Source organism: Triticum aestivum, chromosome 2A, assembly GCF_018294505.1.
Source record: "Triticum aestivum cultivar Chinese Spring chromosome 2A, IWGSC CS RefSeq v2.1, whole genome shotgun sequence".
Classification (NCBI taxonomy): domain Eukaryota; kingdom Viridiplantae; phylum Streptophyta; class Magnoliopsida; order Poales; family Poaceae; genus Triticum; species Triticum aestivum.
The window spans coordinates 772,348,981-772,370,209 of NC_057797.1; the positions used below are offsets into that span (position 1 = coordinate 772,348,981).

General features: G+C 46.4%; 3 protein-coding genes across 4 annotated transcripts; 1 reads left to right on the top strand and 2 right to left on the bottom strand.

Annotated features, from left to right (window-relative positions):
- The first annotated feature begins 6,051 nt into the window (after positions 1-6,051).
- LOC123191120 (AT-hook motif nuclear-localized protein 9) lies at positions 6,052-8,475 on the top strand. Its single transcript, XM_044603902.1, has 5 exons — positions 6,052-6,997; positions 7,415-7,482; positions 7,596-7,739; positions 7,823-7,978; positions 8,116-8,475. Exons 1-5 carry the CDS (start codon positions 6,391-6,393, stop codon positions 8,353-8,355), a joined length of 1,215 nt encoding a protein of 404 aa, XP_044459837.1. The 5' UTR covers positions 6,052-6,390; the 3' UTR covers positions 8,356-8,475.
- A 31-nt stretch (positions 8,476-8,506) lies between these two features.
- LOC123191121 (probable phospholipid hydroperoxide glutathione peroxidase) lies at positions 8,507-10,965 on the bottom strand. The gene is made up of 6 exons (XM_044603903.1): positions 10,479-10,965; positions 10,208-10,284; positions 10,067-10,128; positions 9,063-9,181; positions 8,793-8,960; positions 8,507-8,707 (listed from the first exon to the last, which is right to left on the bottom strand). Exons 1-6 carry the CDS (start codon positions 10,536-10,538, stop codon positions 8,678-8,680), a joined length of 516 nt encoding a protein of 171 aa, XP_044459838.1. The 5' UTR covers positions 10,539-10,965; the 3' UTR covers positions 8,507-8,677.
- Positions 10,966-11,177: 212 nt separating this feature from the next.
- On the bottom strand, positions 11,178-16,079 carry LOC123191119 (FT-interacting protein 3). 2 transcript variants are annotated; one of them, XM_044603900.1, is made up of 2 exons: positions 15,733-16,079; positions 11,178-14,497 (listed from the first exon to the last, which is right to left on the bottom strand). In XM_044603900.1, exon 2 carries the CDS (start codon positions 14,459-14,461, stop codon positions 11,411-11,413), a length of 3,051 nt encoding a protein of 1,016 aa, XP_044459835.1. In that variant the 5' UTR covers positions 14,462-14,497; positions 15,733-16,079; the 3' UTR covers positions 11,178-11,410. The 2 variants fall into 2 exon arrangements, with proteins under 2 accessions (XP_044459835.1, XP_044459836.1); XM_044603901.1 differs by lacking the exon at positions 15,733-16,079 and adding an exon at positions 15,253-15,269.
- Positions 16,080-21,229: the final 5,150 nt, after the last annotated feature.

A 21,229-nucleotide genomic window follows, 5' to 3' on the forward strand; every position in this document is an offset into this window, starting at 1 on the left:
TTTATTCTCAATTGCTTGCCGATCATCGGGCAAGTCAACCAAAGTCCATACTTTGTTCTCATACATGGATCCCATCTCAGATTTCATGGCCTCAAGCCATTTTGCGGAATCTGGGCTCACCATCGCTTCTTCATAGTTCGTAGGTTCGTCATGGTCAAGTAGCATGACCTCCAGAACAGGATTACCGTACCACTCTGGTGCGGATCTCACTCTGGTTTACCTACGAGATTCGGTAGTAACTTGATCTGAAGTTACATGATCATCATCATTAGCTTCCTCACTAATTGGTGTAGTAGTCACAGGAACAGATTTCTGTGATGAACTACTTTCCAATAAGGGAGAAGGTACAATTACCTTATCAAGTTCTACTTTCCTTCCACTCACTTCTTTCGAGAGAACCTCCTTCTCTAGAAAGGATCCATTCTTAGCAACGAATGTCTTGCCTTTGGATCTGTGATAGAAGGTGTACCCAACAGTAACTTTTTGGGTATCCTATGAAGACACACTTTTCCGATTTGGGTTTGAGCTTATCAGGATGAAACTTTTTCACATAAGCATTGCAACCCCAAACTTTAAGAAACGACAACTTTGGTTTCTTGCCAAACCACAGTTCATACGGTGTCGTCTCAACAGATTTAGATGGCGCCCTTTTAACGTGAATGCAGCTGTCTCTAATGCATAACCCCAAAATGATAGTGGTAGATCGGTAAGAGACATCATAGATTGCACTATATCCAATAAAGTACGGTTATGACGTTCGGACACACCATTATGCTGTGGTGTTCCATGTGGCATGAGTTTGTGAAACTATTCCACATTGTTTTAATTGAAGACCAACTCGTAACTCAAATATTTGTCTCCGCGATCAGATCGTAGAAACTTTATTTTCTTGTCACGATGATTTTCCATTTCACTCTGAAATTCTTTGAACTTTTCAAATGTTTCAGACTTATGTTTCATCAAGTAGATATACCCATATCTGCTCAAATCATCTGCGAAGTTCAGAAAATAACGATACTTTCCGTGAGCCTTAACACTCATTGGACCGCATACATCAGTATGTATTATTTCCAATAAGTCAGTTGCTCGCTCCGGAGAACGGAGTCTTAGTCATCTTGCCCATGAGGCATGGTTCACAAGCATCAAGTGATTCATAATCAAGTGATTCCAAAATCCCATCAGCATGGAGTTTCTTCATGCGCTTTACACCAATATGACCTAAACGGTAGTGCTACAAATAAGTTGCACTATCATTATTAACTTTGCATCTTTTGGTTTCAATATTATGATTATGTGTATCACTACGATCGAGATCCAAAGAACTATTTTCATTGGGTGTGTAACCATATAAGGTTTTATTCATGTAAACAGAACAACAATTTATTCTCTTACTTAAATGAATAATCATATTACAATAAACATGATCAAATCATATTCATGCTTAACGCAAACACCAAATAACACTTATTCAGGTTCAACACTAATCCCGAAAGTATAGGGAGTGTGCGATGATGATCATATCAATCTTGGAACCACTTCCAACACACATCGTCACTTCACCCTTAACTAGTCTTTGTTTATTCTGCAACTCCCGTTTCGAGTTACTAATCTTAGCAACTGAACTAGTATCAAATACTGAGGGGTTGCTATAAACACTAGTAAAGTACACATCAATAACATGTATATCAAATATACTTATGTTCACTTTGCCATCCTTTTTATCTGCCAATCACTTAGGGTAGTTCCGCTTCCAGTGACCAGTCCTTTTGCAGTAGAAACACTTAGTCTCAGGCTTAGGACCAGACTTGGGCTTCTTCACTTGAGCAGCAACTTGCTTGCTGTTCTTCTTGAAGTTCCCCTTCTTCACTCTGCCCTTTTCTTGAAACTAGTGGTCTTGTCTACCATCAACACTTGATGTTTTTCTCGATTTCAACCTTCGTCAATTTTTGCATTACGAAGAGCTTGGGAATCGTTTCCGTTATCCCTTGCATATCATAGTTCATCACGAAGTTCTATTAACTTGGTGATGGTGACTAGAGAATTCTGTCAATCACTACTCCTTCCGGGAGTAGGACTCCCCCCCTTTCCTAGTTGGAATAGGATTCGCGGAGGGGGAAAGAGGAGAGAGAGAGGAGGAAGGGGGGCCGGCCCCCTCTCCTTGTCCTATTCGGACCAAGGGGGGAGGGGCACGCGGCCCATCTCTGGCCACCTCTCCTCTCTTCCACTAAGGCCCACTAAGGCCCATATACCTCCCGGGGGGTTCCGGTAACCTCCCGGTACTCCGGTAAAATCCCGATTTCACCCGGAACACTTCCGATATCCAAACATAGGCTTCCAATATATCAATCTTTATGTATCGACCATTTCGAGACTCCTCGTCATGTTCGTGATCGCATCCGGGACTCCGAACAAACTTCGGTACATCAAAATGCATAAACTCATAATATAACTGTCATCATAACCTTAAGCGTGCGGACCCTACGGGTTCGAGAACAATGTAGACATGACCGAGACACGTCTCCGGTCAATAACCAATAGCGGAACCTGGATGCTCATATTGGCTCCTACATATTCTACGAAGATCTTTTATCGGTCAGACCGCATAACAACATACGTTGTTCCCTTTGTCACCGGTATGTTACTTGCCCGAGATTCGATCGTCGGTATCCCATACCTAGTTCAATCTCGTTACCGGCAAGTCTCTTTACTCGTTCCGTAATACATCATCCCGCAACTAACTCATTAGTTGCAATGCTTGCAAGGCTTCAGTGATGTGCATTACCGAGAGGGCCCAGAGATACCTCTCCGACAATCGGAGTGACAAATCCTAATCTCGAAATACGCCAACCCAACATGTACCTTTGGAGACACCTATAGAGCACCTTTATAATCACCCAGTTACGTTGTGACGTTTGGTAGCACACAAAGTGTTCCTCCGGCAAACAGGAGTTGCATAATCTCATAGTCATAGGAACATGTATAAGTCATGAAGAAAGCAATAGCAACATACTAAACGATCGGGTGCTAAGCTAATGGAATGGGTCATGTCAATCAGATCATTCAACTAATGATGTGATCCCGTTAATCAAATGACAACTCTTTGTCCATGGTTAGGAAACATAACCATCTTTGATTAACGAGCTAGTCAAGTAGAGGCATACTAGTGACACTATGTTTGTCTATGTATTCACACATGTATTATGTTTCCGGTTAATACAATTCTAGCATGAATAATAAACATTTATCATGATATAAGGAAATAAATAATAACTTTATTATTGCCTCTAGGGCATATTTCCTTCAAATTATTGAGATCCAACTAAGCCACCTACAACTAAAGCCCCTAAGCTCATGCAATTCAGGAAAAAAAATCAAGGTTGACCTATCAAAGGCCTTATCATAGTCTAGTTTAAGAACTACCCCTTTGTCCTGAGATTACAGCAAAGAATCGATTACTTCATGACAAGTGACAACACTTTCTAGGATGCACCTCTCTTTGATAAAGGCTGGTTGATTTACTAGAAATTATCTTATCCATGATTAGAACTTTGGTGAAGGTCTTAAAAACGTAGTTAAGGAGACTTATTGGCCCACCTTTTCTATAGTGGTAGCCAATAGCTCTTTAGGTATCATGGCAATCATGGCGAAATCGTTAGATATCTAGTGTTCTCTCAGAAAAATCTTTGAACAATGCCATTAAGTAAGACTTAACTAAATCCCTAAAGTGATGGTAGAAAAGGAAGGGAATCCCATTAGACCTGGCCCCATCAACATATGACTCAAAGACCTCTTAACCTCTTCTTCAAAAAAAAGGAACATCAAGCATCCTATTCTCGTAATTAGTTAGGAGGTCAGTATCCTATAAAAGCTCATTAGCTGATAAGAAACATATTCTACCTTCTTTACTACATAACTTTTTGTAGTAGTATAATGCTACATAAAGCATGTCGTTAGTTTTAGTAACAGGACCATCAGGGCCTTGGAGGGTATGAACCAGCATCTTACTCCTCCTATGGTTAGCTAGTGCATGGAAATAAGTAGTATTCTTATCACCCTCCTTGATATCCCTATCTCTAGATCTTTGTCTAACCTTAGTTTCTTCTTTTAACCAAATTTTGTTCATCTCTAACTTAATCCGTTTCATTCTATCCAACTCGTCGGGAGAGAGCGCAATAGTTTCAACTTTGATGTCAAGACTATCATACTCCAACATCATATCCTTCTTGAGGTTTCTAAGTTCAGCCTCTATGTTGGAACTCCAACCTTTAACGGCTTTTCTAAGATTCCTAAATTTACTTTTCCAGATGTTGATTAGAAGGTCTACCACTCACAGGTTTGTTCCAGGCATTGGTAACTACAGTTCTAAAGTCCTCTCTCAATAGCCGCCATATTTCAAATTTATAACTGGAACTTTTTGGTAGATGACCCGAACGAGAATCCCAAAAGGTGTTGTGACCGCCCAATCTAGGCAAGGCATGTATGATAGCTAAAGGAAAGAGGGAGTCAAGTTCAAATACTCCTTGCAACAGCAAGAAAAAAATATCAAAGACAACACTCTAAAAATAATGGGAGTTTAGCTTGCTAGGAAATGCACCTCTCATAACCAATTAATTCAACAACATGTTCAATATTGCACGAAACAAATGTTCTATAATTCCCCGCTAGAAGTTTCATTTCGTTGGGACTTGAACGACTAGAAATTAGTGGTGTGAAAGAAGCTACTCCACCACCTTTGTTGTTATTGACCTAACACAAGGGGGAGATGATTTTTGATGGAACTCACACCTTGCAATTCTCGATTACCTTGATGTATCATGAGTGTAAATTAGGGGCCCATATGTTTTTTTTTTTTGAAAAACAGCAAAAAAATGCTTGTATTGTTGCTTTTGCTTGGTCTAAACGGTTGTTTTGCTACTTACACCCATAAAAAAATTAACCGGTCAAACGCTACCAGTCTCGATCAAATGAACATTGATACTGCAAGAATAACTATCCTACCTATGAGATACTGCTTAGTCCTACATGGAATCTACATGGCAAACTGTCAAAGCCAAATCAAGTCACCGAAAGTCTAAGAAACTAGCCATGGTCAACAAATCAAAGAAGACGTACCTAAATAAAAGGGAAAAAGAAAGCTTCAAGACCCATGAGAAAGAAGCCCATTAGGTGGATGGTCATGCGGGCCCAAGAGTAAGAGGACCATGCAACACCACCTCGGCACCTCCTCCTTCCAAATCCACCATGGAGGCATGGACGCAACAAGGGGGAGGGGGAGGGGTGTTAGCGCGATCATTCTCTGTAAGAGTTCATCACCATCTAATCGTCAATGACTGATTGTGATTTAGAATGACAAGGTGATACTAGATTCATGTTCGAAAATCTGGTTGATCACATGGCATAGCATGCATGTGTGGCCGTCTAGTCTTCGGAGCGGTTCTCCTCTACCTTGATTTATGTTTAGTCCCATGCCTTTGAACACTTAAGACACTCCCTCAGTAAAAAAATATAAGAGCGTTTAGGTAAGTTAGACTTTGTAAACATTCCAGTATGTATATTCTTTATTATTATTTTGTAATTGTGCGAAACAAGGCGGTGCGATCGACGAAGGGGAGCGTCGCCTTCCGGCGCACTGTTACTTGTGACAGAAAGAACAAGGGCGAAAAATATCTTCTCGAGGAGCACAGAGCAAGTTGCTTGGCAGATGACAGGCGGGGCCGGGGCTATTCCACGGACTACTGTAGAATGGGGGCTGGGATGGAGCGGGCGGGTAGCGACATGCCACCCCACCCCACCCCGCGCTAGGCCAGCGGATGGATGGATGGATGGATGGATGGATGATGCCGCGCGCCCGACGAAAGCTATGGCGGCAACGGGCGGCCTTTTCGTTGGGCGAAAGGAACGGAACCGAAATCTTATCGGTACCGCCGGGACGGGTGTGTCGCCTCGTCTCGCCTATCTATCTGTCTGTGTGGGGCGGGGGCGCGGTGGCCGCCGTTCCATCCATCCATCCATCCATCCATCGGTGATGGATCCATCGGTGGTGCTGTGCCCATCCTCCATCCTCCATCCTGGCTGACAAACACATCCAAGCGGCTACTTGCCCGCTTGCGCGTGCATGTAGGCCAACCGCGTCATCTTATCTCCCTCCCATCATTGCCTCCTCCTCCTCCTCCTCCTCCTGATCTATCCAGCTGCTCGTCCGGTGGCGCATCCCATCTCCTCCTCATCCCTTCTTTCTCCGGTGGTGCCGGCGCCGCCTGTCCGCGCCGGAGGAGGAGCCAGGGAGCTTCGCTTGGCGCTCGGCGGGAGGTGGTCGATCGTGTTCGTGCATGATCAGGGCGAGGGCAGCTGGCTGCGCTTTTGGAGGAGGAAGAAAGCAGTGATCCATGCATGGATGGCAAAGACCTCATCTCACCGTCCGACCTGCCGCCATTCTATGGCCAGCAGCAGCAGCAGCAGCAGCACCTCCGCATGCTCGGCGGCACCGGCGGCGGCGGGGGGCAGCATAGCCCCTCCTCGCTCGCCGGGATGCACTCCGTCATCCGCCCCATGCCCAACATGAGCATGAGCCCCACCGCCATCCTCCAGTCCATCGGCGGCGGCGCCTCCTCCCTCGCCGGCATGCAGTTCAACATGGACAACACCACGTCCCCTTCCTCCATGTTGCAGCACGCCGGCAACATGGGCGGCTCTGTTTCTGGCTCGGGCACGACGATGCCGGTGGCCAGCCCGCCGCCGGAGCCCGTCAAGCGGAAGCGGGGCAGGCCGCGCAAGTACGGGCCCGACGGCGCCATGAAGCACCACATGTCCTCGTCTTCCTCGTCGGCGCATCATCAGCAGCAGCAACATCAGATGATGGGCGCGCCTCAGCAGAGGATGGGGTCGATGGCCGGGCAGGGCATGGCGGGCGGGCTCGACGACGCGGCCCAGAAGAAGAAGCGCGGCCGACCGCCAGGCACCGGGAAGAAGCTCTCCTCACCCAGCAGTAAACCCTCCGGTCAGTACATATATACACCCAATTCTGAATTTTATTGATTTCTTGTAAAGTCTGAATTTTATATATGCACTGTCCTACTTAAGGTGATTAATTCAGATTTCTATCAAATTCCAATCTACTGCCTGCCAATTGTCAACAGAACATCTGTACTGTGCAGTACCTGCTGTAGCAAAGGAATGTTGATTTTTGATGATTTTAACAGTGTCATTAGCTCAATTTGCTTATCAGTTGCTGCCATCTTAGAAATCATTTGTTTTAGAATGCTGCTAGTTTTTATGCAAAGTTTTTCTGACACTCTGAAGTCTGATTTGGGCTGGAGACATAGCAAAAAAAACCTTCAACTGTCACAGCATAGTCTGCAGTTCACTGAAACCACAACGAATAAAATTAATTGCTGAAAATTGTTATTTTGTCCAGGCAATGCGTTCCCTGGTTCAGCTGGAACGAGCTTTACTCCCCACATCATCACAGCATCTCCTTCAGAGGTATGCACGCAATGCAAAACTGGGACAATGCCACCTAAATTCTATTCTATTCCTCTGCTACCCTGCTGCACCTGATGAACTGACAGACAGAATCATATCAATTGCCTTGACAGGACGTCGCGGGGAAGATCGCGGCATTCGCGAGCCAGTCACCGAGGGCGGTGTGCGTGCTCTCAGCGATGGGGTCCGTCTCCAGGGCCGTCCTGCGCCACCCGGCAGATCATCCTCCTTCCTACAATAACCCTGCCATTTACGAGGTAAGCGACCATCCTATATGCATATCAAAGGAGTGATGCACCTGAGACTTATAAGTAACCCTGCATGATGTGAATGTTTGTAGGGATTGTATGAAATCCTGAGTTTATCCGGCTCTTACAATCTGAACGAGGGCCAGCAAAATCAAACCGACGGGATCAGCGTCACGCTCTGCAGCCCGGAGAGGCATGTCATTGGAGGTGTCCTGGGTGGAGCATTGGTGGCTGCCAGTACTGTGCAGGTAACAGCAATCTACTAGATCAGCCTCATCTGCTAAGATTCAGACATGGAACCAAGCTCCTGCATCCAGATCAACCTCATTTGCTAAGATTCAGACATACAACATAAAAGTTTCTAATCCTGTTTGGCATTGTGCAGGTGGTGCTAGGGACTTTTGTGCAAGGAGGATCCAAATCAAAGTCCAAGAAAGCCGCGAAACCACCGGCTTTCGGTCCCGACTCGCTCACCGGCGCTGGGCCAGATGTGGTGTCGCCCAGCTCAGGACATAACCAAAACCTAACGTCGCCGCCCTCCGTTGTATCGACGGGAGGGTGGCCTAGCTCTGGGATATTTGACACACGAAGTTCCAACATTGATATCAACTCTTCTAGAGGATAGCTCATATTTGTCGACACTTCCATCTCTTGAGAGATTTTTCTGTTCCCAAAAAGAATACCAAATGTATACTTTGGAATAGCCCATTCGGTTTTTGAGATCATTCTTATAGATTACTCTCCAGGCTGTGTTTTGTTGCATCGATATAATTTTGTTTATATTTCAGCGAAATGTTATTTCCTTTCACCGTGTAGAAAACAGAGTAGCATACAACAGACTGGAGTTACTCTTGATAGAGCAAGTGTACATACACATACAGTAGCAGAAAGAACAGATGACACATACACATGACACGCCGACGCATGATCTTCCCTGGAGATATACCTCAAACCTCCAACAGCTTCTTGATGTCATTCTGCGGAAACAACATTCACCAAGTGAATTACCGTTCTGTTGGAGACGAGGAATACAGAAAATAAACTGTTGAGTTAGAGCATCACCTCAATGCCGAGTGGGGACCAGGTCGGTGCATATCGGTTCATGACGTGCCCCTCTTTGTCAACTAGAAACTTGGTGAAGTTCCACTTGATACGTTCTCCAAATAGACCGCCCCTCTCTGACTTCAAGAACTTGTACAGTGGGGCAGCATTGTTGCCGTTCACGTCAACCTGTTGTCAACTCAGAAATGTTTAGATAAAAAATAAGTGCATTTGTGTTTGGAAGCTAGCACGCACACAGAAATGGAAACAAAGATTTTCGCTGGAATAGACCTTGCGAAAAATAGGAAACTCTGCTTGGAAGCGATTGCAAGCAAACTCCACAATCTTCTCATCGCTATCTGGTTCCTGTCCAGCAAATTGATTGCAGGGGAACGCCAATATCTCCAATCCTAATTGCAGCAGAAAACACGCAACGATAAATGAAGATTGAAGACGAAGTATAAAATGCAAGTTATTTGACCTGCACAATGGCACATCTTGTCTTACTATTTATTTATAACTCATCATACTAAAGACTTGCAGCCTAACATAAACTGTAGATTTCTCTTCTATCATTTTTTTTAAGGTCTTCTATCATTATTTAGCCCAAGGTTGGTTCCAATCTCAAATCTGAAAACTAACTCAACTTGAATAGTTGGATCCAAACATAGCATAGCTTCTGTAATATCTGTTTGATGGGAAGCAAACTGTTGATCAGGTCCCACTTCTAGGACTTTTTGACACCACTGTAGTCTTGTAAAAGCAATATGACTTCAAAACACATTCAGTCATAGTATAAGCCTATACCTGAGAAGCCATGCTCTTGACCAGCTAGGCAAGCTACAGGTAAGTTCTGCTGCTGCTTTAGTAAGCAGGTGAAGTGTATTCTGTATGCACACATTATGACCGAGAAACCACTCAGATGCCACATCTGTTGTGCTGATTGGATTGCATTTCTTATGAGTTTCTACTCTCTAGTGAAGGCAAAGACAATGGATTTTTCTCTAAAAAAATGGAACATTCCCCGCGATGTACAAAAGTGATGCATCGAAGAGTTTTAATCATTCCCCACAACAAGATATAACCATACCATTTAAGTACAAAGCATTTATATCATATATCGTGTTCAGTTTTAATACAAATAGCAAATGAACAAAAAACATGGTTAAGAACCGTACAACGTACCAAATTAGAATCTGCTAAACTACTAAATAAGGCTGGGGTGAATATAATGCATTAGATAGAGCTACTGCTATAGTGGAATGACATGTGCAAAGCTATAGAAAAGTAGGTACCTTTCTCCCTGTATTTCTCATAGAGCTGACCCAGTTCCGTGTAGTTGGAATTGGCCAGACCACTGCAGGGATATCAACTCAGGTGGTGTAAACACAGATTCAAACAGGAGGATTTCAAACTAAAACTGCAAAACACGCTACCATCGAGATGCGACATTCACAATAAGCAGGACTTTCCCCTTGTATCTGCTGAGCTCAACATCATTTCCTCTTACATCCTGCAGAGAAATCCCACGGGTGTTTCGGTTAGAAGGATGGCATGGAACTGTGAACTGTACATGAATGAAAACAAACGGACATACTGAATAATTTAATTATCTTCTTGTTCGCAAGCAAATCATCCACAAGAATATACGATGGATGAACATCGTGTGGGGGGGGGGGGGGGGGGGAGGGAGGGATGGAGGAGGACCTTAACGACGAAGTCATGGACGGAACCACCAAGCTTGGAGGATGACTCTGCCGCACCCATGTTTGCTCTCAGCAATACTGTAATGTTTCCACTTGAGAAGGATTGGAGAAGAGCCTTAAGCGGCAGCACTCTGAAGAACTTGTGACAAGTGGCAAGCACCTGTCGTGAGATTTATTTGTGCATCTCAGGAAGTCTTAGAATGTCTTAAAGTTCCTCATTATTTGCAGTCCATATGCTGTCCACAGATTCTAATAACAACCACACAAATTGCAAAGCATTGATATTTGAATGGGCTATTCCTGATTGAGAAATATTAATGGCAGAGAAGCTACAAAGAGAAGTAGACAAAATATTTTGGGCCTACAGTACACCAGCTACTACAATGACTTATTTTTGGACATTCTTTAAACGATGAGTTTTTAAAACTATTGTTAGAATGCAAACGGAAGGGGAAGAAAACAGTGTTACTCCACTGGTTTGGCCAAATGTAGAGTCATACGGAAACAGTTACAAAAGTTAAAACAGTATCCTTCCAATCAAGGCATAGCCGGAAAAAAATATCACGTCAAAATCACATAAGCACAAAAACCAAGGACAATCAGCCCAGCAGAAACTAGCCACAGAAATGCTTGTAGAAAGATGCAGTTACCCAAGTGGTTAGAAACACAGATGACCACAAAAACCATTCAAGCAGGGTACTGAACATTACACAGCAAGATATTTCATAAACGATCAGCATGCTTCCAAAACCTGGCAAGTCATGATAAGCTGTCGGCACATTATTCCCTGGATCCAGCACCTAATACGATAGGCAGACTCGAAGTCCTGAACGACAAACAGTCACAAATAATAACACGGCGAGTCGAGCTACAGCGACAGACATGGTGTAATTCTAGGGATTACAACGATAAGGCCACCAGATGGTAGCATCTTCACAGCATACTGTCTGTCCTCGCTGGCAGTCGCCTGAAGAAGTTTACTGGCGTTGATGGCAACCTGTGCCTGAACCTCGGGTGCCTCATGGCATAGAACCCTCCTAATGCTGCGAGAACCTGGAGCGGTGTGACGTACAGCACTATCGCGGCTATGAAACAGAATAGCACAAATATTGCTGTGGCCCGAGGATCCCTCCAACTGAGCAGTGCCTGAACTCTCTCCCCTTGGGTTGCGATATCGCCAACAACAGTCTGTATCCTTCCAGCAACACTCCTCAGCCTATCATACCTCATCCTTACAACCTCTTGGCTCCGGCTTGTGGGGAATGTGTCAAACTCTTCGTCGAGTTCATCTGGGTGAACAGCTTCTGCATGAGAGATCTTGGTGTTCATGTGTGGAGGGTAGCGAGGCCGGTAACGGTAGTTCCAGATCCCTATCAGGAACATGTACAAGAACACTGTTGGGAGTATGAGCTCTGGAAAGCACACCAGCATTATAAAGAGGATGTGAACCAGCACGGTGGTAATGGGGTTCTTCCATGCGCAGACACCACTGAACCACTTGCTGATGGCAAACAGGCCTGAGAAGACATTCATCAGCCTGAAGAAGTTTGCTTTGCTTCTCCTCATGCTCCACAAGTGAGAGTCAAAATCTGACATGTACTCAACAACTTCCTTTCTCAGAGGTGGCTCCATACGGCTGAGACGGGCAGCCACGATCTGGACAGCTTGGTGGCGGAGCATGTCAACCTGAAGCACTGGTATTGGGCGTGCATAGTGCATCTTCGGCAGCAAAGGTCGGGAGTACAGGTATAGCATGTTGACCAATGACGTTGAGGAAAATCGTATGGCTAGGTGCAGTTCACCCATCTTTTTCACCCCTGATGGGTGCAGAACCAGGAGAGGATACGAGTGGGTGTATACTCGGCCAGTTTCAAGTGTTGAAAGGCGAATTCGAACCTTGCCGATTTTCGCATCTTTACCACTGGATGGCTTCTCCCCATTCCTGTCTCCAAGCTGGCCATTGTCAAAAGCACCAATAGTCAGGACAGTTGCAGGATCATAGACCTCCCAAGTGTACTGTTCATTGAACTTGGGGTTTGGATTGTTCATGATAGTACGTGTTCGCACCCACTTTGACCCATACTTTGCAACACAATAGGTGTCTGATGAACCTTTTCCATCACGTGTCTTCATAGGAACAATCCCCTGTGCACCAAGGACTCCAAGCTCAAGCAGACCAATCGACGGCTTCCAGAGTTGCTTGGCTGTTGGTCTGAGGTCACTGCTGTAGTTTGTAGACTCGTCCAGAACATGATATCCTCCATCAAGGCAGAGACGGAGATGGAGCCGACTAGAGAACTTCTCTCTCTTTAGTTGGTCCACATCAACAAGTACAGGCTTCTCAAGATTAAACCACTTCCCATGGACAATGCGGTCATCAGCCCGCCTATCAATCATCGTCAATGGTATAATTATCCGGCCAAGCGTCTCATCCTTGTTAGGAGCTACACGATCTTCAAGTGACAGAATAAGGTGATCCTCGAAAGGTTCAGCAGCCACAAACATCAGGTCTTCATTCCAAAATGGGTTGAAGTTTCTAGCCTGAACAGGTTTTGTCCTCCCATGCTGATGCCCCACCTGTGCTCTGACAAAAACATCTGGATAGCGGGTCTTATCATGTATGAGAATATCTTGGGCCTCAATTATGTTAACTCGCAGGTACCACAGTCTGGGTGCATGGTAAACTTTCGACTTCATGTGTGTTACAGCAGATGGATCCTCAAGTGTAGCAGCATCTGAATGCCATGCATCAGGAAATGCCTCGTCAGCTTGGGTGCCAATCCAAACCGCCAGCATCAGCTCACCCCTTGACTTGTCCCCATCCTTATGAACAAGCCGGTACCATTCTGGAGCCAGTGGACTGTCAGGGGGCACACGTACTGGCACATCATTCAGATCGAATCGCACCATGCCAACAAAATCATCCCTGACAAGATCTTTGTCTTTGACCAACACTTCAATGACAGAGGCCTGCATACGTTCTCTAGAGAAAGCAAAGACAGCATTCCACTCAGGGTTCCTCTGCTTCTCAAAGTGCTTAGTTATGCCCCTGTAGTTGCCAACTCTCACTTCCACGAAAGGATCCAGGCTCCCAGTGATGTCCATGTTAGGCAAGTCCCGTGCCTTGACCACACGCACAAACAGATACTGCATTCTCTCCACTAAGTCATAAGTACTAGCATGCTTCTCACCACCAATAACCCGACCACCAACAATCTGTCCACCACCGAGAAAGGGGCTGGTTTCTTTAAGTGCATAGTCCATGGGCTGCTGGGAGGCAGCTGAATACATCCTGACCATCTTGGGCTGTTGAGGTTGAGGTTTCATTTGCTCAACACCATACTTGGAGTTGGAGGGTTGCTCGGCAAAAGAGGCTGGAAGGTGGCCATGGTGCTGATGATGCTGTACATCCTTAGCTATGGTATGCAAGGTTCTCACTTCATCATGCCTGTGCTCTTGATGGCGCTGAGAAGCATTCAGATTAGTACCGGTTATATCAGCAGCAATCTGCTCAGCTTGAGTTGGAGGAGTATTGTTCGAAACAGGGTCCATTGCAGGAAGAGGGTTGGAAGCCCTGATGGAGGGGTCATTTGTGATGTACACTTTGAGGCCCAATTCCCCCTTGACACGGGAGAACATCCCACGCTTCTCCAGTGGATAGTGCATGATGACAGCATCGGTGAAGGGCACGAATGAGGTGCCAGCGATTCTGACCTTGCCAAGGAATGACCTGGAGCCTTCGATGGACTTGTGGATGTTGTAGACATATGCTTCAAGAGCGAGCTCGGGAAGATTTGTTGGATCAGAGACGTTGAAGTAGAAGCGCTCGTTCCAGACGGGGTTCAGGTCCTTCTCCTTGATGGCCGTGCGGAACCGCTGACCATCAAAGGTAAGCTCAACACAGGCGCTGGCAGAACCTTGCCCGTCCTTGGGCATGAGGTCATGAGCGCTTGCGACCTCCACGCCCAGCTTATACGACGCCATTGCTTTTGGTGATGATGTGTGATCTACTGCTGTGTACTGCACACATGAAAGAAAAGCACAGTTAGCGCCACTACCAAATGGTACAAACTGGCCACCACAGCCAAATAAGCACATATAAAAAGTAAAACACGGTTAGGTAGCACCCTGGCAAATGCAGCAATTTATCTTGCACAGCCAAATAAGCATACATATATAAAGAAAAGCACAGTTAGGTAGCAGCCTGGCAGATGCTACAAACTGAGTGTCACATCCAAATAAGAATAAAGACCAGGCTTAACAAGAAAATCTTATATGCTGCAGATGACTAAAGCGTCGCAATCACACTCGCATAACCACTCACTCCATAGATCGCCCCTGATCTACAGAAGAACCGGTGTGTTCCGGCTCCCCAAAGGGTGTGGTATTATTTCTATTTGCATGGTGAAATGAGAATCTCGGCAGGAGCAGTCCCCATCAAGCCTAGACATCCAGTCCACAGGACTAAACTAAATCTGCTTTCCAGTCAGCAAACAACCTCTAACGATGGCCTCAGACAGACTGCGACGCATCGGAGCTCACATCACAACTGAAGGCGACATACACGCACAGATCTAACCTGTGGATAATAAGCAGCATATATAAATAGTTAAGTAAAACAAAAATAAATATCCGAATCAGGGAGCCGCGACAAGCGCATCAAGCTTTTGGCGAAAAGGCAGCCAGACGGGGGCACCAACTTAGTACTCTAATAGTTTATTGAATCAATCACAGAATCAAAGGTGATTCGTGGATTTAGCACGGCAGTGCCACACCTAATGGATCCGTGAGAATATGCGAAAGGGGGCGCTTTGTATTTTCGTCGGCGCAGCAAGCGCGGAGGACACTTAGGGTGCGTTGAATGGGTTGGAATCGTTCAGAAAATAGACATGTTTGGTTATAAAGCACATGAATGGTTCGAGCCAAAAAAAAAAAGAGAATATGCCATGAAGATGCTGAACCGTTCCACCCAACCAAATCGGTCGAATCAAATGGCCACCCTTTGCATGTATGACTATGTGAGCATGACTGGTGGTCCCGTCCTAAATAATTAGCTCACCACTTATATTCAGCCAAACACATGAATTGAATGGTTCAATCCCAAAAAAATTAAACGGTCGCAACCCATTCATACGACACCTTCAACCAAACGCATCTTGGATAAACCCCCGAGAAACCCCGGGATTCGGCGCACCGGCGGCGAGCGGACACTGCGAATCGAGGCGGGGCGGAGAGGGGCGAGGGCCGGGGCTCACCTCTGGAGCTGGAGACGCCCAGATCCGGGCGGATCTGGCCCAATGCAGCCGGAGAGCGCGGGCCGACGGAGCCGCGAGCGCGCTTCAGTCCGCCGCCATGCTGTCCGTCGCCGGGCCGGCTGGTCGTACGGGAGGGCGGCCGGCGGAGGAGGGGATTCGGAGGAGGCGGAGGGTCTGGGTTTTGCGTGGCGTGCGGGGGAAAGATGGGAGCTTTGCGTTGGGTGTGAGCGAGTGAGGAGGAGGGTCTCTCTTGCGTGGAGTCAAGAGGAGGAGGGCGGAGACGCGTGGGTGAGGCGTGGGTCGGTCGCCGTCCTCGTCCTCGTCCTCGTCCTCGTGCGCCGCGCCGCGTCGGTTTCGGGTTCAGGTTCAGGTTCGCCTCGGGTTTTTTTTTTTTTTTGAAACATCGCCTCGGGTTCTTTGCTCCGCAATTTCTCGCCTCTTTCCCTTGCTGCCTCTCGTCGGAATTCGAAATAGCGGGAGGCCCGTTGGGTCTGACTTTGACCAACGGACGGCAGCTGGCGCGGTGATGACTCCGCTTTTACCACCACAGCGCTACGCTATGGTGTGTACTGCCTCCACAATCCCCACTACTATTAAATACTAATCAAATATAAATTTTCTTACGTGCACCCCGCAATTAGTCCCACAATACCCCACGATCCAGTCAGCACCATACGATTTGTCCATAAATCTCAATCTAACAGTCCTCATTGATTTAACAATTCTATGGTGTGCACTTGGCAATTTTCAATGACTGACCATACTCCACCGAGGATAACACCCCACATCCCGCATCGGAAACTCCTACAATCACGCAACGCATGCAATCTGAACTATCATCAGTTAACCTCTCTCCCTTCATTAACGCTCACCTCCCAATCTAATCAATTCCCGTACGAAACCTCCATCCAAAAGCGAGAAATTCCCAAGAGCATGCAAGCCGCCCGGCAATGCAAGCGAGCCGCTGCCACCGGGACGCGCGAGGAGCCCGTCATTGAGGAACCCAAAGCAACGCATGAGGGAGGGAGAACAGAGCACGCAGAGAAGAAGACGCGCCCAAGGTGGCTCCCGGCAACACGCACGCGGGCCGACCTTGTCCGGCGCCGGCGGTGCATATGTCCCCAAGGATCAAGGGGCGAACGCTCCCATGAATTTAGGTTGACTAACTGTGCTTTACCACAGAGGAAAATAACAAACTCTACGCCAATGTCCTCAACCCCTACAATCACGCTGCGGTGATGGATTTCTTCATCGGGGCCGACGGGGGCGGGCTGAAGCGTTGGAGATGTACCTCAGCGCGCACCGGCTGTTGCTCTTGGCCCACAACGGCGTGGCCCGTGTCGAGCGGCGGGCGGCGACGATGGCAGGCGACAACGGCGAGCTCCGGGCGGCAGGATGTGGGGGCCGGGGCCTAGGCGTGCCTTGTGCGACGCGGCTGGCAGCGGGCGGGACGAGGCCGTGGCTCTGTGCCCGACCAGGCGCATGGCAGCTGCGGCGCCGGCGTACGCGGTCGGTGGGGTTCGCACAGCAGGGCCCCCGCGAGCTAGCGCATCGCGGCGACAGGCTTGGCCAGCATGGCTGGTGTACGGGGCACGAGGCGCACTGGTGAGCGGCGGCCTAGCTCGACCAAGCTGGTGACTTTGCTAATGACGCCGACGATCACGCGAGGATATCTCTCGGCTTGGCTTCTCGCCCGAGTGGTGCCACAGGCTCTCGCTGACCCACCATGTTTGTGCCACTCTCAGCTGCTCCTCTCCATGTGGTACCGGCAGCGGTGCATCCATGGAGCGGCGGCTCCGTGCACATGCTCTGAATGATGCCTCTGTGTCGCGTGTGTGTCTTGTGTGGTGTTGTTGCTCCGCGTGTACGCACACATGTTGCGTGTGCTCTGTTTGTATGATGGGTGAGGGGCGGCCTGTGCTTGCTTGTGCCTGGCGAGTGCCGACTGCACCTGCTGCTACTGATCAGTGCGGTGAAGCAGTTCACTACAAAGTACTCCCTCCGTTTCGATTTACTCATCGTGGTTTTAGTTCAAATTTTATGGCCACTGCTAATGATACTATGATTCTTTCAGTACCAGTTTTTACCTGATACAACTAAAGTCTAATTGTTGCAGGAAATTGTATTTGTAGATGCTCCCAAAAATTTGAACATCTGGGTGTTCAGGGGCATGACCTATGTGACAAGCTATACCCCATCATTCACTCTGACCTAAAGCCAGAGCAAGAAGAGGAAATGGAGTGACTTGGTCTTCTCCGTTCTCTTGTTGCATTCTCTAGGAATCATAAATACTTGCATATCTACCTATTTTACTATTTTAATCTTGGTAAGCTGCCATAAATATATTTTTGGTGATTATGAAATCCTAATGAAGGTCGGGGGATTCTGCCTCGTGAGGTTGTCCAAGATCGCCTCCGAAAAGGTGAACCGGTGAACCACAAGACCATTGTCGACAGTTTCAGTAAGCCCACTTTTACTAACATCAAAATAAGAAATATACAGATAATAATCCTTGGCTGACAAACTTAAATATATTCTTCTGTAATTTAGGTTATTACATTGCACCTGAGCTGTATAGAAACAAAGTGTTCGACACGAGTACGCATGCACATTCGGCTTCATCCTTTACAAGGTCAGTCTAACTTTCTGTTCCACACGCAGTTATTGTGCAATGTGCACAAATCAACACGGACCTATTGCAGTTAACATTCTTTTTATTTATAACCAAGTATAATCAACATTACAGGCTGGCCTCATGTTGACATGCAAGTTAACCACAAACAATCTTTTCATATCCCATTACGACCATGGAGCAAGAATACTTCACAATGATCTTTTTCCTTTAAAAAAGGTGGTATCATGCAAAAAAATAAGGTAGTATCATGCAACTTTTTTCTTTTGTCTGCATTATTAATCAGCTTCCATGGTTAAGGATTTTTTCCCCTGATTGCAGGATGTTGTCATGAATTTTATCCCATCCATTGCTTTGGAGATCATCTCTGGCTGCAGCAAAAGTGTGTCAATCTAGCTCGCGTGAGTTGAGTTGCACCATGTCCCATTATTACTCTGTTACTAAAATAGCTGGTATGCCAAAAATAGCAACAACAGAGAAGATTTTTAGTGAGTTATTGCACGTATTTTATTCTTATCTTCTAGAACAATATTCATGCAACCCATATTATAGTTCTTTTATACCAGTTAAGTTTATTATTCAACAAAATTCCTTTACACTGAAATAAGAACCACGTAATGCTTACAATTTAATATGGTCATCTAGAAAACTAAATGAGTTAATGTTATGCATAGTATCTTTTGACTATGATGAATGGTGCACTCTTGGAAAATGTTTCCAGTATTATTTGTCAATTTCCCGTGTGTGTAATTACTAAAAAATTGGTTCGTAGCATTACCTATTTGATGGGAAAAAACTTGAATACCAGGGATCTCCAATATGTTCACTAGAGTTTTAGTCTGAGTAAACTTTTTGTGTAACAACATTGCTAAACATCTTTATCGCCTCTCTTATGTTGGTGCTTCTTTATATTTTGTTCATATTATTGATATATTTTTTCTTAGGATGAATGTTGATTGTATTCACATGATAATATGTGCGTTGCACGTGCACCCTTACTAGTTGGTCCAAGTTATCAAAGGTTTGGTCGGATTTGGCAAACCGGCCCTTCACGGGTACTGACTGAACATCTCTTAAATATTGCACTGTACATTTATATATTACAAATTTCGATCTTTAAATCCATGTAATCCATACACATCGATCATACGATACAAATTGTTCGAATTCTAAAATTCAAAACAAAGAAAAGCAAATCATAATTCAACAAACCAGACATGCCAAAATAAGATCAATGTACGAGCGTGACGGATGGTCTCGGATCACTGGTCGGCCGCCTGCTCCGAGCGAAATGCGTCGTGCTCCAGGCGAAATGCGTATTGCTCATCCTGCTCTGCCTGCATCCGGACTACCTCCTCCGTTTTGCATCTGGGCCGCAACCGCCCTCGCCGCCTCGTACTTCCTGCGGTCATTGATCTTCATCTTCTCGTCCGCAAGCCACTTCTTCGCATGCTCATCCAAGAGGGTTCCGTCCGCCAACATGATCCTCGTATCTTCCACGTCCCGTGCGAGTTGCAACCTCTCCTTCTCAAGCTCTACGTCACCAAATGTCTTGGTCTTCTCAAGTTTCCATTTAATCGCCGTTTGTTGCTTCTTCAACTCGTCTTCTCCCTCTCAATTTTGAGCTTCTTCTCGGCCCTCTTCCGGTCCCACACCATCCTTTCCTTTTACGCATCCAACATGAGCTTGTACCTCTTCTTCTTGTTCTCCCTCACAGAAAAATGCATGTCCATGTGGACGACATTTTGGTAGCCGTGGCATCACGGACGGCACGTGCCTTCTCCCACTTGTTTCCAGTGGCTTGGCGGTTATCCTTTGGCACGGTGGCTTTTTCATTCGTCATGACAACATCGTCCTCTTCATCGTCCAACCCAATTGATTGGTTGGAGCTTGAGCCACCATTCCTCTTCTTGCCAGACTTGAGATCGGCCACAAGTTGGTTCCACTTCGGCTTGCCACTCAATATGACCCAACAATGGCTAAAAGCAAATGGCTTCTTCTCCACCTCGTGATACAAAGTGGCCGCCACCACCGTCTAGCAAACAACATATGTATGAGGGCAAGAGTGCAAACACAAGAAGCATATGCAAATGACGACAAGGTGAAGCAATTGAGCTTACGTGAGTTGCGACTGTCATCCCACTTTGAGGGCGTTTGGTCACTTGTGAGTAGTAGCCGACATACTTGTTCACTTCCCCTTGAATGATCCCCTAATGATGTTGGAGAGATGCCACATTGCGAGTGGTCATGATAGGGTGCGACTCCACATACTCCTTTTGTTCGTGATACCCCTTCCAAATCTCCGTCCAATACATGTTCCCCTTTTGCTTGGTGCCACATATTGGATCTAATGTTGTGGCCAACCAAGTTTTTACCAACAAGATCTTGAGAATGTCGGACCTCTTGCCTTCGGCGTCTTGGTCTTCTTCTTCTTCTTCTTTCTCGGATTGGGATTGAGTGTTGTCCCAACTTCAAATGCGATGGTGGCCTCCAATTCCTATTCCATTTCCATCAGATCTTCATTGTCATTGATCATGTTCGACAAGAATGCCTCCTACATGATTATGGTTTACAAGCATTCATCATGTGCGAAATGATCTAGTGGTCTATGCAAAAATCTGATCGGACAGGATCAAAGAAAACACACCGACTCTTGTTCGGTCATTCCGTCGAACATGTCGAGGGCAGCTCAGGCACTGCCAGTGCCCGTGCTCATCCGCGCCCGAATGAGCTGCGGCGAGTCACATACGTCGACCCGCCGGCATCTGCGTGGGCGGAAAGCTATTCGGAATGGCCCAGTCGGCTGTCGATTCATCCATCGTCCCAACCATGTACGGTGCTCGGATGGAAGGGGTGCGGGGATCC

What these genes read in the sequence shown, in the direction of transcription:
- LOC123191120 (XM_044603902.1), top strand. Translation starts at nt 6,391, where the DNA reads ATGGATGGCAAAGACCTCATCTCACCGTCCGACCTGCCGCCATTCTAT. An exon ending in ATAACCCTGCCATTTACGAG is followed by an intron (nt 7,740 to 7,822) that starts GTAAGCGACCAT and finishes GAATGTTTGTAG; the next exon opens with GGATTGTATGAAATCCTGAG. An exon ending in TGGCTGCCAGTACTGTGCAG is followed by an intron (nt 7,979 to 8,115) that starts GTAACAGCAATC and finishes GGCATTGTGCAG; the next exon opens with GTGGTGCTAGGGACTTTTGT.
- LOC123191121 (XM_044603903.1), bottom strand. Translation starts at nt 10,538, where the DNA reads ATGGGTGCGGCAGAGTCATCCTCCAAGCTTGGTGGTTCCGTCCATGAC. An exon ending in GTGAATGTCGCATCTCGATG is followed by an intron (nt 10,129 to 10,207) that starts GTAGCGTGTTTT and finishes ATATCCCTGCAG; the next exon opens with TGGTCTGGCCAATTCCAACT. An exon ending in AGTTTCCTATTTTTCGCAAG is followed by an intron (nt 8,961 to 9,062) that starts GTCTATTCCAGC and finishes AGTTGACAACAG; the next exon opens with GTTGACGTGAACGGCAACAA.
- LOC123191119 (XM_044603900.1), bottom strand. Translation starts at nt 14,461, where the DNA reads ATGGCGTCGTATAAGCTGGGCGTGGAGGTCGCAAGCGCTCATGACCTC.